Source organism: Somniosus microcephalus, chromosome 2 (assembly GCF_052327205.1).
Source record: "Somniosus microcephalus isolate GS21.2 chromosome 2, FLI_Smic_1.0, whole genome shotgun sequence".
Lineage (NCBI taxonomy): Eukaryota > Metazoa > Chordata > Chondrichthyes > Squaliformes > Somniosidae > Somniosus > Somniosus microcephalus.
In genome coordinates, this window is record NC_140988.1 from 337,653,735 (window position 1) to 337,666,232 (window position 12,498).

The 12,498-nt window shown below is 40.2% G+C and overlaps 1 protein-coding gene and 1 long non-coding RNA gene across 12 annotated transcripts in view; one reads left to right on the forward strand and one right to left on the reverse strand.

Annotated features, from left to right (window-relative positions):
- The window catches only part of LOC147123630 (uncharacterized), a 67,620-nt gene extending 62,019 nt beyond the window's left edge, over positions 1 to 5,601 (forward strand). For all 3 annotated transcript variants that reach the window (XR_015074973.1, XR_015074971.1, XR_015074970.1), the window contains one exon: positions 3,011 to 5,601. This is a non-coding gene — a long non-coding RNA (uncharacterized LOC147123630). The remainder of the gene's footprint in view (positions 1 to 3,010) is intronic.
- LOC147123631 (histone-lysine N-methyltransferase NSD2-like) overlaps positions 1 to 12,498 on the reverse strand; it is a 101,873-nt gene that overhangs the window by 45,784 nt on the left and 43,591 nt on the right. For all 9 annotated transcript variants that reach the window (XR_015074968.1, XR_015074966.1, XR_015074969.1 and 6 more), the window contains 4 exons: positions 7,710 to 7,815; positions 7,399 to 7,523; positions 2,988 to 3,125; positions 1,277 to 1,400 (listed from right to left, as the gene is read on the reverse strand). Coding sequence is in view for 1 of the 9 variants with exons in the window: in XM_085975413.1 (XP_085831539.1) it covers positions 1,277 to 1,400; positions 2,988 to 3,125; positions 7,399 to 7,523; positions 7,710 to 7,815 (493 nt within the window). In the remaining 8 variants the exon portion in view is untranslated. The remainder of the gene's footprint in view (positions 1 to 1,276; positions 1,401 to 2,987; positions 3,126 to 7,398; positions 7,524 to 7,709; positions 7,816 to 12,498) is intronic.

A 12,498-nucleotide genomic window follows, 5' to 3' on the forward strand; every position in this document is an offset into this window, starting at 1 on the left:
GTCTTGACCCATTCAAATCTACCCAAACTGCACCATAGCACTTGAATTTTAAACCTAGAGAGGATAGTCTCCTTTGGCTACAGAAGAAAACGGAGTTTATATTGGAAATTCTAAACTAGTTTATGTACAAGAACAACACAGTCTCAGGGGTCATTTGGGGTCCCAGCCAGGTGAAAACCATCACAGCCACTTCAGTCATTTCCTGTTCTGCATGACTTCTTCAATGACTGGATGAGCTTCCACCCCTGTAGAATACAAAAGTTAAAAGAAGAACCCACAGATGAAGAAAATCTGAAATAAAAACAGAAACGAACAGCGGGTATTGGGGAAAAAAAAAAAAAATCACACCTGAAACATTAACCTTCCTTTGTGTTTCACATGCGGAACACAAAGGATCTGGTCAGTATGTGAAAGATGCAGCTGACATTTACAAATACTACGCTTACCTAGTTTTGCCTCTGCTTGCCACCCTAATCTGGCATCCCAAAGCACCAAACAAGTGCAAAACAAGTCAATGGATTTTTATAAGTGTGCAAAGGATATGGCTTAATGAAAAATCAAATGGTTTTATAGGTTGTGTGTTAAGCGTGGAAATAAAAAATCAAATTTTGGTTGTGGTTAAATTCAAGCAATATAAATCATGTAAAATACAATGAATAATTCTCACAAACTGTCTGTGAAGTCATTTTATGCTAAACACTATCCCGTTCTGCCTTCCATGCAGTGGTTATACTATTTTGTTGCCCTTTTTTGCTAATTGTGACTAGTTAATAATTTCCTTTTTGAAACAATTAAATAGCAGCTTGTGTGGAATTGAACAGGGTTTTGACTAAGTGAATTTAACAGTGAAGTGTATTTTAATGGAACTAAAGTGGTATTTCTGCAGCGAGGAAGTTTAAAAAAATTAATTTGGGATGAATGGTGCATGTAGGGAAATTCAAACAAAATGCATTTACAAAATTCAAAACTATTTAAGTTGATTATATGGAACAGGTTATATTATAGCAACTGTAAAAGGGTACATAAAAGAACCAAATTTGACATTTCCAAGCAGCTCAAGTTTTCGTCAACTGGCACATACCATAATTTATTTTTTATAAAGTCAGCTGACTATTTTAGGACATGCGATTGCTTTGCACTTCAGGCACTTATAAACAATCCAAATTTGAGTTGGATACATAGATTTAAGTTTTTAATTTCAGAGAATGGTGTGTGTAACCTCACAATTCATTTTAAGAAGGGGCTGGTATCTACAATAAAAATTTAAATACATTACCTGATGTGCATTCTCTGCACATAAATTTGCCTTGAGGTAATTTAGACAGCCCAAGACAAGCCAAGTGGAACGTCCCACAACACTGTCCTTCACAAAGGAGCAGTTCACCAGAGTTCTCACACACCTATAAAAAGAAGAAAAAGCATGCGTCAGCCGGTGGAAAAGTTAGCAAACTGTCCAAAAGCAATTTTTTAAAAAACCTACATGCTTGCAAAGGTGTGCAATCCAAGTTTAGTTTTGACTGTGAAGAGTGTATGCCATTCCCAAATTATTCAAAAGCTTGTACATAACTGTCACATTTTGAGGAATAAAATTTTTCACTTTCTCTCTATTGTATCTCAGCTGCAAAATAAATTAAGTTTAAAAAAATAGGTAGACTAAGAAGAAAGACAGATTACTCACCTTTAGGTGCAGTATTCCTCATTCTTCAAATGAAGTTGTCCTCCACATACCTTGGGTAAGGTCAGCATACCAACAGGAAAATCACTAGGGACGCCTGTCCCTTTAAGAGATTCAGCCAGAACCACACCACTGCCCCCTTCCCGTGCCCAAATACAGTAACCCCACGTGGCAATCTTCAGTTCTTTTTGACAAGAGAAGACAAGGCAGAAGAGGATAAGCAAGGAGACCAGCAAGGAATCCATTGCCCTCTCAATTTTTTTAAATAGCCAAGAAACTTATTTAATTGTTTAACCTTGTTATTAATTCAGGTTTAGTGTTTTTTTTAAATGATGTCCGATAGATTTGTTCAATACATATGTGTAACACAGGTTTAACAAATACACAAACCCAAAGCTAAGGGGCTAAAACTCTAGACTAGATGATTATGCAAACGATTGAAAACTTGGTATGTGGAGGTTAACTTTATTCAAAGGAGTACAGTAATATAGTACGCCTAAAGGGAAGTAAGCTACTTGAAATTACATCTTATTATCCTCCACATACCACGGGTGATTCTCTCAAAGATCCACTTCAGGAAAAGTATCCAAGTCAGAGGCAAGAATAGCCCCTACCAAACCAAGCATCTCTGCAGTCAAATCCAAAGTACAAGTAACTTCTGGTAAATATGCAAGGATTACTCCACGTGGTTGCCTTATATATATCATCCAATGCAACGTGCATGAAATCAGCCAACATATTGGCTATTACTTGTGTGAGATGGTGCTTTACAATGAAGTCCAAAATTTTAAATAGTTTCTGTTCTATAGTTGAAGTGAGTTAGTTTCCACTCTTCATGCATAATTTTATGTGGGAGAAAATGCAGCTTTAAACCATTACAAAGTAGAGATTCATTGAATCAACATTAATTTTATAAACTACTGACAAATCACCAACAATAGGTGAAGATATAGAAATCTTCTGATGATTTACTCTAATTCTGCAAAAACCACACTGTGAAGTATCTTCAAACTCTTCAGATATCAGATCATCACAAGTGAAGGTACCCATATCACTGTCCATTATATATAAAAAATTAAAAACGCACACAAATAGGGAGCCAGTTTCTTTATTCATAAGAAGTCAAGCACATAATAAAAAGAATATCCAGCGATCAATAGTTTTTATCTCAAGTCAGAAAGACAGATGGAATGCAGTCACATCTGCAGTACTCATGATTTTAGATTTTCTTTCTTGCTCATGAAATAAATTGATCACGTGACCGAACAGCTCTATTTCTTTGTACTGTATGTATGCTTGAAGTCCGTCTCACCTGACAAACTCCTTCTTTCTTAGCTGCACCACTGCCTCCTCGCTCTCCTTGGGATTTTTTGGATGACACAGATGAAGCCTCTGTTGGAGTCTCATCTGCACTTTCATCTGCTGACTCCAGCTGTCCATCAAATGATGTCTGAACACAAGAGGCAAAACACAAAATAATATTTTAATATAATTAATTACTATGATGCTGCAATATAAAGTGATATGTTAGCAAAATAACTTTATTTCATTGTGAATCAACAAAAACAGCATTAAAAACAGAGACTGCAATTTTTGGGAATTTATACAACACCAAACCAGCAAACTCGAAGGCCACGTCTAATGAACTATTGACCAATTGTAGTATCTTCCCCCCAAAAAAGTTCCATATACTTGTTTGAATATTTTAAAACCGTTTGATTCAGCAAACAAATAAGCAGTGCAAGAGAAAACAGGTGTTAAGTGTTTGCCAATATAAAATACTGCACACAAAGATTATTTGCATTCCTCAGCATGGTGAACTTGAAGAGTGATGAGAACACATTTTCCCCCCCCCCAACAGAAATGTTTACAACAGCAGCCCTGGCACAGCACCCAGTTTCAGAATCAGGGGAATTTATAATGGGGAACAAAGAAATGGCAGACCAACTAAATACATATTTTGGTTCTGTCTTCACAAAGGAGGACACAAATAACCTCCCAGAGATGCCGGGGAACATAGGGTCTGATGAAAGGGAGGAACTGAAAGAAATCAGTATTTGTAGGGAAATGGTGTTAGGAAAATTGATGGGACTGAAGGCCGATAAATCCCCAGGGCCTGATAATCTACATCCCAGGGTACTTAAGGAAGTGGCCCTAGAAATAGTAGATGCATTGCTGGTCATCTTCCAGAACTTGATAGACTCTGGAATGGTACCCATGGATTGGAGGGTAGCTAATGTTACCCCACTATTCAAAAAAGGTGGTAGAGAAAAAGCAGGGAATTATAGACCGGTAAGCCTGACATCGGTAGTGGGGAAAATGCTAGAGTCCATTATAAAAGATGCAATAGCAGAGCACTTGGAAAGCAGTGACAGGATCAGACAAAGTCAACATGGATTTACAAAAGGTAAATCATGCTCGACTAATCTACTGGAATTTTTTGAGGATGTAACTGGTAAAATAGATAAGGGAGAACCAGTGGATGTGGTGTATTTGGACTTTCAGAAGGCTTTCGATAAGGTCCCGCATAAGAGATTAGCGTGCAAAATTAAGGCACATGGGATTGGGGGCAAGGTACTGACTTGGATAGAGAACTGGTTGGCGGACAGAAAGCAAAGATTTGGAATAAACGGGTCGTTTTCCAAGTGGCAGGCAGTGACTAGTGGGGTACCGCAAGGATCGGTCCTAGGACCCCAGCTGTTCACAATATATATTAATGATCTGGACGAGGGAATTGGATGTAATATCTCCAAATTTGCAGACGACACAAAGCTGGGTGGGAGGGTATGCTGTGAGGAGGATGTCGTGAAACTCCAGTACGATTTGGACAGGTTGGGTGATTGGGCAGAAACATGGCAAATGCACTATAATGTGGATAAATGTGAGGTTATCCACTTTGGTGGCAAAAACAGGAAGGCAGATTATTATTTGAATGGCAATAGATTGGGAGAAGGGGAAGTGCAAAGAGACCTGGGTGTTCTTGTGCACCAGTCGCTGAAGGTAAGCATGCAGGTGCAGCAGGCGGTTAAGAAGGCAAATGGTATGTTAGCCTTCGTAGCAAGAAGGTTCGAGTAAAGGAACAAGGATGTCTTGCTACAGTTGTACAGGGCCTTGGTGAGACCGCACCTTGAGTATTGTGTGCAGTTTTGGTTGCCTTACCTGAGGAAGGACGTTCTTGCCATGGAAGGAGTGCAGCGAAGATTCACCAGGCTGATACCTGGGATGGCAGGAATGACATATGAGGAGAGATTGTGTCGATTGGGCTTATACTCACTGGAGTTTAGAAGATTGAGAGGGGATCTCATCGAAACCTATAAAATTCTGTCAGGCCTGGACAGACTAGATGCAGGAAGGATGTTTCTGATGGCCGGAGAGTCCAGAACCAGGGGTCATAGTCTAAGGATAAGGGGTAAGCCATTTAGGACTGAAATGAGGAGGAATTTCTTCACCCAGAGTGGGGAACCTGTGGAATTCTCTGCCACAGAGGGCGGTGGAGGCCAGTTCATTAAATATATTCAAGAAAGAGTTAGATATATTTCTTAAGGCTAAAGGGATCAAGGGATATGGGGAGAAGGCAGGGACAGGGTACTGAATTTGGATGATCAGCCATGATCTCATTGAATGGCGGAGCAGGCTCGAAGGGCCGAATGGCCTACTCCTGCTCCTATCTTCTATGTTTCAGAAGGGTACCAGCAGAGGTCTGCTAGCAGGTCACCCACTTGACCTTTTGTTCAGTGACAGTGTATGGAACTGGGAAACATCACAAGCAAAAGTGATGTAAAGACCTCAATAAGAATTAGATCCCATGTACAAAACAAGGGAAAGTTATTATGCTCTTCAAAAGCAGGTTATTAACATTAATTAGACACAAATTGAAAATGTTCTAATTTTTGTCCTATGTAAAATAAAACTGAAACATCAATGGAGCACAGTAGTGAAGTGTGCTGGGGTTACAGTGTGCTTATTATGACGTGGATTGGTCCTCTGATGGGCCCCACGTGTGAATTCTGAATCACATGAAAACAAATTCCACTTTCTTAAAAAAAAAATTCACGATTGAAATAAATAATGTCTTTTCACAAATTTGTTTAGTGAGATGAAGAAATCAAACATAATTTAGCTAAAAAGCAATTTTTTGTACCTACAAATATTGCAACAGTAGACTGATTAAGACTTCTAGCACAAACCGTCCAATCACAGCTAAACAGGCACTTCTAAAAATATCGAATGGTGCATGGTCAACAGTCAACTTTCAAATTAGTTAGTTGGAACATAACAAAATTCAATTTAAAAGGAAATTAAAACAGGTTTCAAACCTGTTAATTAAGTGGGAACAGCTGACCTGCAGGTTGAAAACTTGAGTAAAAAAACTAATTTGGATAATGTGTGGCATCAATGGTTCTCTACACTCACATTATCTGGATGCATGCTCTTCAATAATTGTTCTCTGGGTTGGGATGTGGAGTGAGAAGCAGTCATCACAAATATGCCCCAAAGCAGACTGGTCAATTGGAATGGTGCAGCACAGAAACAGGCTATTTGGCCCATCAAACCTGTGCCAGTGTTTTACTCCACCAGTCATTTACTCCAGTAACAGTCTCCTGCATACTCCCATAACCTAATATTCCATTTTTTTCAGGCAACTACCTAATGTTTTTAAGAATTTATGTTTAGGCAGGTAATTCCACATTTTAACCATCCTCTCTAACTTTTCTTTTTCCTAATTTCCCCTCAAATTCTTTTCAGTGATCATCTTCAATTTATGCCCTTGTTGCCATCTCTCATTACTTACACTTTATAATCCCGAAGACTTTGATCAGGTCACCCCTTAATCTCTCAGCTCTAGTGAAAAAAAGCCCTAGATTTGCAAGCCTCTCTTCCCAACGCCTCCCTGGTACCATCCTTGTGAACCAACATGGCACCGTTTCAATTATTTATACATCCTTCCCATAACGGGGTGGCCAGAACAGCACACAAAATTCCAACTGGGGCCTAACTAGGGTCTTGTATAAAATAAAAGCCTTGCTTTTGTATTGTGTCCTTCCAGATACTAAACCAATGGCTTTCTTTACTTTTAATGACTTGCGTATCTGTAAACAATGTCCCTGTGCTCCTCCAGGCTATTTAAATTCTTGAGATTTAAGGTGCATTTCCTTCCTTTTTCACTCAAAGCTGGCAATCTGAACTTTATTCACATTTTCTCCAAATAGTTTCCTTTTATTTCTTCCCATCACAGCTTCGGAACACCCCTCCAGTGGCCTGAACCTTCTGCAAGGACAGTGGTGGCTAATTTTTTTTGTCCTTTATGTGCCAACATATGTGTGTATGCAGCAAATATACAGGGAAATATACCGGAAAAAGAAAATAAGACTATGGGGGGGGGGGGGGGGGGGGTGGAATGATGATTTACAGGAAAACGCTGATAAGGAGCCATTAATGACCTGGCCCATCAATATTCTACAAGTAGCTGCTGGGAACTGTATTGCAGCAATCCATAGCAGCTGGTACCATATCGAAGTGAACTGATACTCATCATATATCTCATGGTGCACAAGTAGAACTCACAAAATATCACCGTGAGCTAGTAGAGGTTGCAGATCCATAGTTTCAATCCCAACTTTCAACCTCAAATCATACTAGCCATTGTAACCCATTTTTCTCCATTTTATTATGGGTGCATTACTGGGGTCAGTTAGGTCTCTGCAACTTCCTTTTGAAATTACCTCATTTTCTGTAAACACAGTTAGAGGAGATGGATTCTTGCTGACAGCTGGTACCAGAGTTTCTGTAGTTGATGCTCTGCTTCGCTTTTTCAGTGGTTTACATGCATCAGAGAGTTTGCTTATATCTGAAAAAATTGCATGAAGATAACAACATTTGATACCAAGCTTATCAAATAAAAAAAACTTTTAGCTTCCCAAATAAAGCACGTGCAACTTGATTAATTCACATTTGAATTTGGGTTAAAATACATACTAAAAATAGGGCCATCTTAGCAAAAATACAATTATCTCAAAAGTCGATAAATCTTTACCTGACTGGCTGTTTTGGGATGCATTAGTAACAGAAGATAATGTTTCGCCAGCCTCAATACCATCACTTCCACATGCTTCTGCTTGGCCAGAATTATTGAAATCATACTGTGCATAAAAGATAAAAGTCAGCACTGGTTACCCAATAGTGTCATATAGGAGAACATTTTAATACACAAGAACAGCATCATCAGGTGCACAACAAAGCCTACTACAGTCCTCAAAGAAAAGAGGTTGAATTGTCACCAAGTATGTTCTAATTTAAACTCACTAACTACTGTCTGAATCACGCTTACAGGCGGTCAGTGTTAATATTGCTGCCAGCATTCAGATATGGATGCAGCTTCATAGGGTGAGAAACTGGATCTTAATGAAAAATAATTGAGCACCAATTGATATAATTCCCCACTCATTTTACTTCATTAGAGTTTTGCCAAAATCATACGCATCAAAATTATTGAGTATTGGCAGGAAAAACAAAATGTTTCCATAACTAGCTTGGCAGGGGGATGGGAACCTGAGCATAGCTTCAGAAGGGAGAGAAGCAAAGCTGGAAATGGAAGGCAGTGAATTAGTAAGTGAGCTTGGAAGGCAGACAAAACAAAGGCTAGAAAATAGACAACAAGGGAGTTTAGCAGTGCTTAACGGTATATACTTCAATGCAAGGGGTCTAGTGAATAAGGCAGATGAGCCGAGGGCACAGATAGACACATGTAAGTATGACATCACAGCTATTACTGAAACATGGCTAACAGAAGGGCAGGAATGGCAGCTCAACATTCCTGGTTACAAGGTTTTCAGACACAATAGAGAGGGGGATAAAAAAAGAGGGGGCATCGCAATATTGGTTAAAGAAACAATTACAGCTGTGAGGAGGGATGATATGTTAGAAGGATCAAATTAGGCCTATGGATTGAACTGAAGAACAAAAAAGGGGCAATTACACTGCTGGGAGTGTACTATAGATCTCCAAATAGTCAGAGGGAGATAGAAGACCAAATATGCAGGCAAATTTCTCAGAAGTGCAAGAACAATAGGGCAGTAATAGTATGGTATTTCAACTACCCTAACATTAACTGGAATAGAAACAGTGTTAACAGTATAAAGGGCACAGAATTCATAAAATGTATTCAGGAGAACTTTTTAGCCAGTACGTAGCAAGCTCAAAAAGAGAGGGGGCGGTTCTGGACTTACTTTTAGGGAATGAAGCTGGGCAGGTGGAAGGGGTATCAGTGGGAGAGCATTTTGGTGGTAGTGATCATAATTCAATTAGATTTAGTGTAGTTATGGAAAAGGACAAAGACAGACCAGGAGTAAAAGTTCTCAAATGGGGAAAGGCCAATTTTACTAAGCAGAGATGTAATTTAGCAAAAGTGGACTGGAAACAGCTACTTGAAGGTAAATCAGTGTCAGACCAGTGGGAGGCATTCAAGGAGGAGACAGTGGGGGTACAGAACAAATATGTTCCCACAAAAGGATGGGGCTCCCAAATCTAGAGCCCCCTGGATGTCAAGGGGCATACAGGGTAGGATAAGACAAAAAAGGGAAGCTTATGTCAGATACCAAGAGCTCAATATTGCAGAAAGCCTAGAGGAGTATAGATAGTGCAGGGGTAAAATTAAAAAGGAAATTAGAAAGCAAAGAGAGGGCATGAAAAAATATTAGCAAGTAAAATCAAGGAAACCCCAAAGATGTTTTATAAATACATAAAGAGCAAGAGGATAACTAAAGAAAGAATAGGGCCTATTAGAGACTAAAAAGGAAGCTTGGGTGTGGAGGTAGAAGACGTGGGTATGGTTCTTAATGAATACTTTGCATCTGTCTTCACAAAAGAGTGGGACGGTGCAGACATTGTAGTTAAGGAGGAGTGAGAAATATTAGATGAGATAAACAGTGAGAGGAAATATTAATGGGTTCAGCATCTTTGAAAGTAGATAAATCACCAGGCCCGAATGAAATGTATCCCAGGCTGTCAAGAGAAGCAAGGGAGGAAATAGCAGAGGCTCTGACCATCATTTTGCAATCCTCTCTGGCTACAGGTGTGGTGCCGGAGGACTGCTAACGTTGTACCGTTGTTGAAAAAGGGAAAGACCGAGTAATTACAGGCCAGTCAGACTAACTTCGGTGATGGGCAAACTGTTGGAAAAAATTCTGAGGGATAGTATTAATCGTCAATTAGAAAGGCACGGATTAATCAAGGACAGTCAGCATGGATTTGTTAAGGGAAGGTCATGTTTGACTAACTTGACTGAATTTTTTGAGGCAGTAACAAGGAGGGTTGATGAGGGTAGTGCGTTTGATGTAGTCTACGTGGATTTCAGCAAGGCCTTTGACAAGGTCCCACATGGCAGACTGGTCAGAAAAGTGAAAGCCCATGGGATCCAAGGGAAAGTGGCAAGTTGGATCCAAAATTAGCTCAGTGGCAGGAAGCAAAGAGTAATGGCGGACAGATGTTTATGTGACGGGAAAGCGGTTTCCAGTGGGGTTCCGCAGGGCTCAGTACTAGGTCAGTGCTTTTTGTGGTATATGTCAATGATTTAGACTTCAATGTAGGGGGCATGATTAAGAAATTTGCAGATGATACAAAAATTGGCTGTGTGGTTGATAGTGAGGGAGAAAGCTGTAGACTACAGGAAGATATCAATGGACTGGTCAGGTGGGCAGCAAAGTGGCAAATGGAATTCAATCCAGAGAAGTGTGAGGTACTGCATTTGGGGAGGGCCAACAAGACAAGGGAATACATAATAAATGGAAGGATACTGAGAAGTTCAGAGGAACAGAGGGACCTTGGAGTGCATGTCCACAGATCCCTGAAGGTAGCAGGACAGCTAGATAAGGTGATTAAGAAGGCATACGTGATATATTCTATGCCTCAGTTAATAAAGGAAAGTAAGAGCAGGGAGGTTATGCTTGAACTGTATAAAACACTAGTTAGGCCACAGCTAGACGACTGTGCTCAGTTCTGGTTACCAGATTACAGGAAAGATGTGATTGCACTAGAGAGGGTACAGAGGAGATTTACGAGGACGTCAGGACTGGAGAATTTTAGCTATGAAAGGTTGGATAGGCTGGGCTTGTTTCCTTTGGAAGATTTTTCAGGATCGCAGCCCTCCGCCCGCAGGAGGGCTGCGAACGGAATTTCTGGGCCACTATCTTTTATATGTAGGTAGAATTTGGAAGGTAGCATAACGACTTTTTAAAAAAAACACCGCGGAGCCTGGGAAGACTTGGTTGGGATGTATAAAATCATGAGAGGCCTCGATAAGAGTGGATAGGAAGGACCTATTTCCCCTAGCAGAGGTCAATAACCAGTGTGCATAGATTTAAAGTAATTGGTAGAAGGATTAGAGGGGAGTTAAGGAGAACTTTTTTCACCCAGAGGGTGGTGGGAGTCTTGAACTCACTGCCTGAAAGGGTGTTAGAGGCAGAAACCCTCATCACATTTAAAACGTACTTGGATATACACCTGAAGTGCCCTAACCTACAAGGCTACGGACCAAGAGCTGGAAATTGAGGTTAGGATGGGTAGCTCTTTCAGCCGGCACAGACACAATGGGTCGAATGGCTTCCTTCTGTGCTGTAAATTTCTATGATTCTATGAACTAGTAAATTTTATTCACCTCTCCTCCCAACGTGACAATCAAAGCTAGTGAAGATAGTCTTGGTAAATCAGTTTTGTTCACTTTGCATGGGTTGCATATCAAGATTAGGAAGGATGGAGCTAGAAGCATCAAGCATATTGATAATGTGCCTATTATTCTACCAGCCAGTTGGGAGGACCTCAGAAGGACATGCCAGTAAAAGGAATGGTCTTTATGGCACCAAAACTTTAAGGAATTAATCCCTTAGATCATGGAAGAAAAAGTAAAGGGCAATTTTGGATAAACTGCCTGAATTGCAGGGAAAGGGAGAGAGGTTGGAGACTGGAGGAGAAAGATCTTGCCTATCAGATGACAAGCTCTATTTATATGTTCAGGAGTGCAAGACAAGTGTTAGAAAAGCCTCCCCAGATAGGAGAGTAACATTCAAGCTTTGCAGGGACTTGTGTCTTATGGAAAGCCATGAGTTGTTCAGAGGAAGATTTCAGCACATAAACAAAACAAACTCAGTTTCTTAGAAGTAAAGTTAGCCATTTGGAAACTGGTTTAAGACCCCAAAATTTAAATTTAGGATTACCAACAACTGGGACAAACAAAAAAAAGTGTGAACTTTGAGCTTAATCAAGGTGAGGGATGTTGGTGGTGGAAATGGAACACTTAAAAATTCAAACACCCAGGAGGCAAATTTAACCCAGCTGGCCCGGTGGGAAACTTTCCAATGGAAAGTAAAATCTGGCAGTGCGTAAAATGGGCGGTCGATCCAATCATGCCAGTTTCCCACCGGCCGAGTTAGGTTAAAATTATCCACCTCGTGTCAGCATTAAGCGCACTCCCTCAGCTCAGTTATATTAAGCACAGTTAGATGCAGATAAAGTTCCCTCGACTCTACCTCAACATCAGGACATCATCCCTAATATACTAAAGTAACATTTTTTCGCTTCCCATGCCAGGCATCCTGTGGCATCAGACTGATATTGTGAATTCATGCTAATCAGAGGCTGTTCATGCCCTAGGAACTGGATTGAGACTGATCAAATGTAGGACCTTTACAATTATCAGACAGAAGAGATTTCATTAGGCTGGATTGAATATGCCATTGTACCCAGGCTCCGCGGTGTTTTTTTAAAAAAGTCGTTATGCTACCTTCCAAATTCTACCTACATATAAAAGATAGTGGCCCAGAAATTCCGTT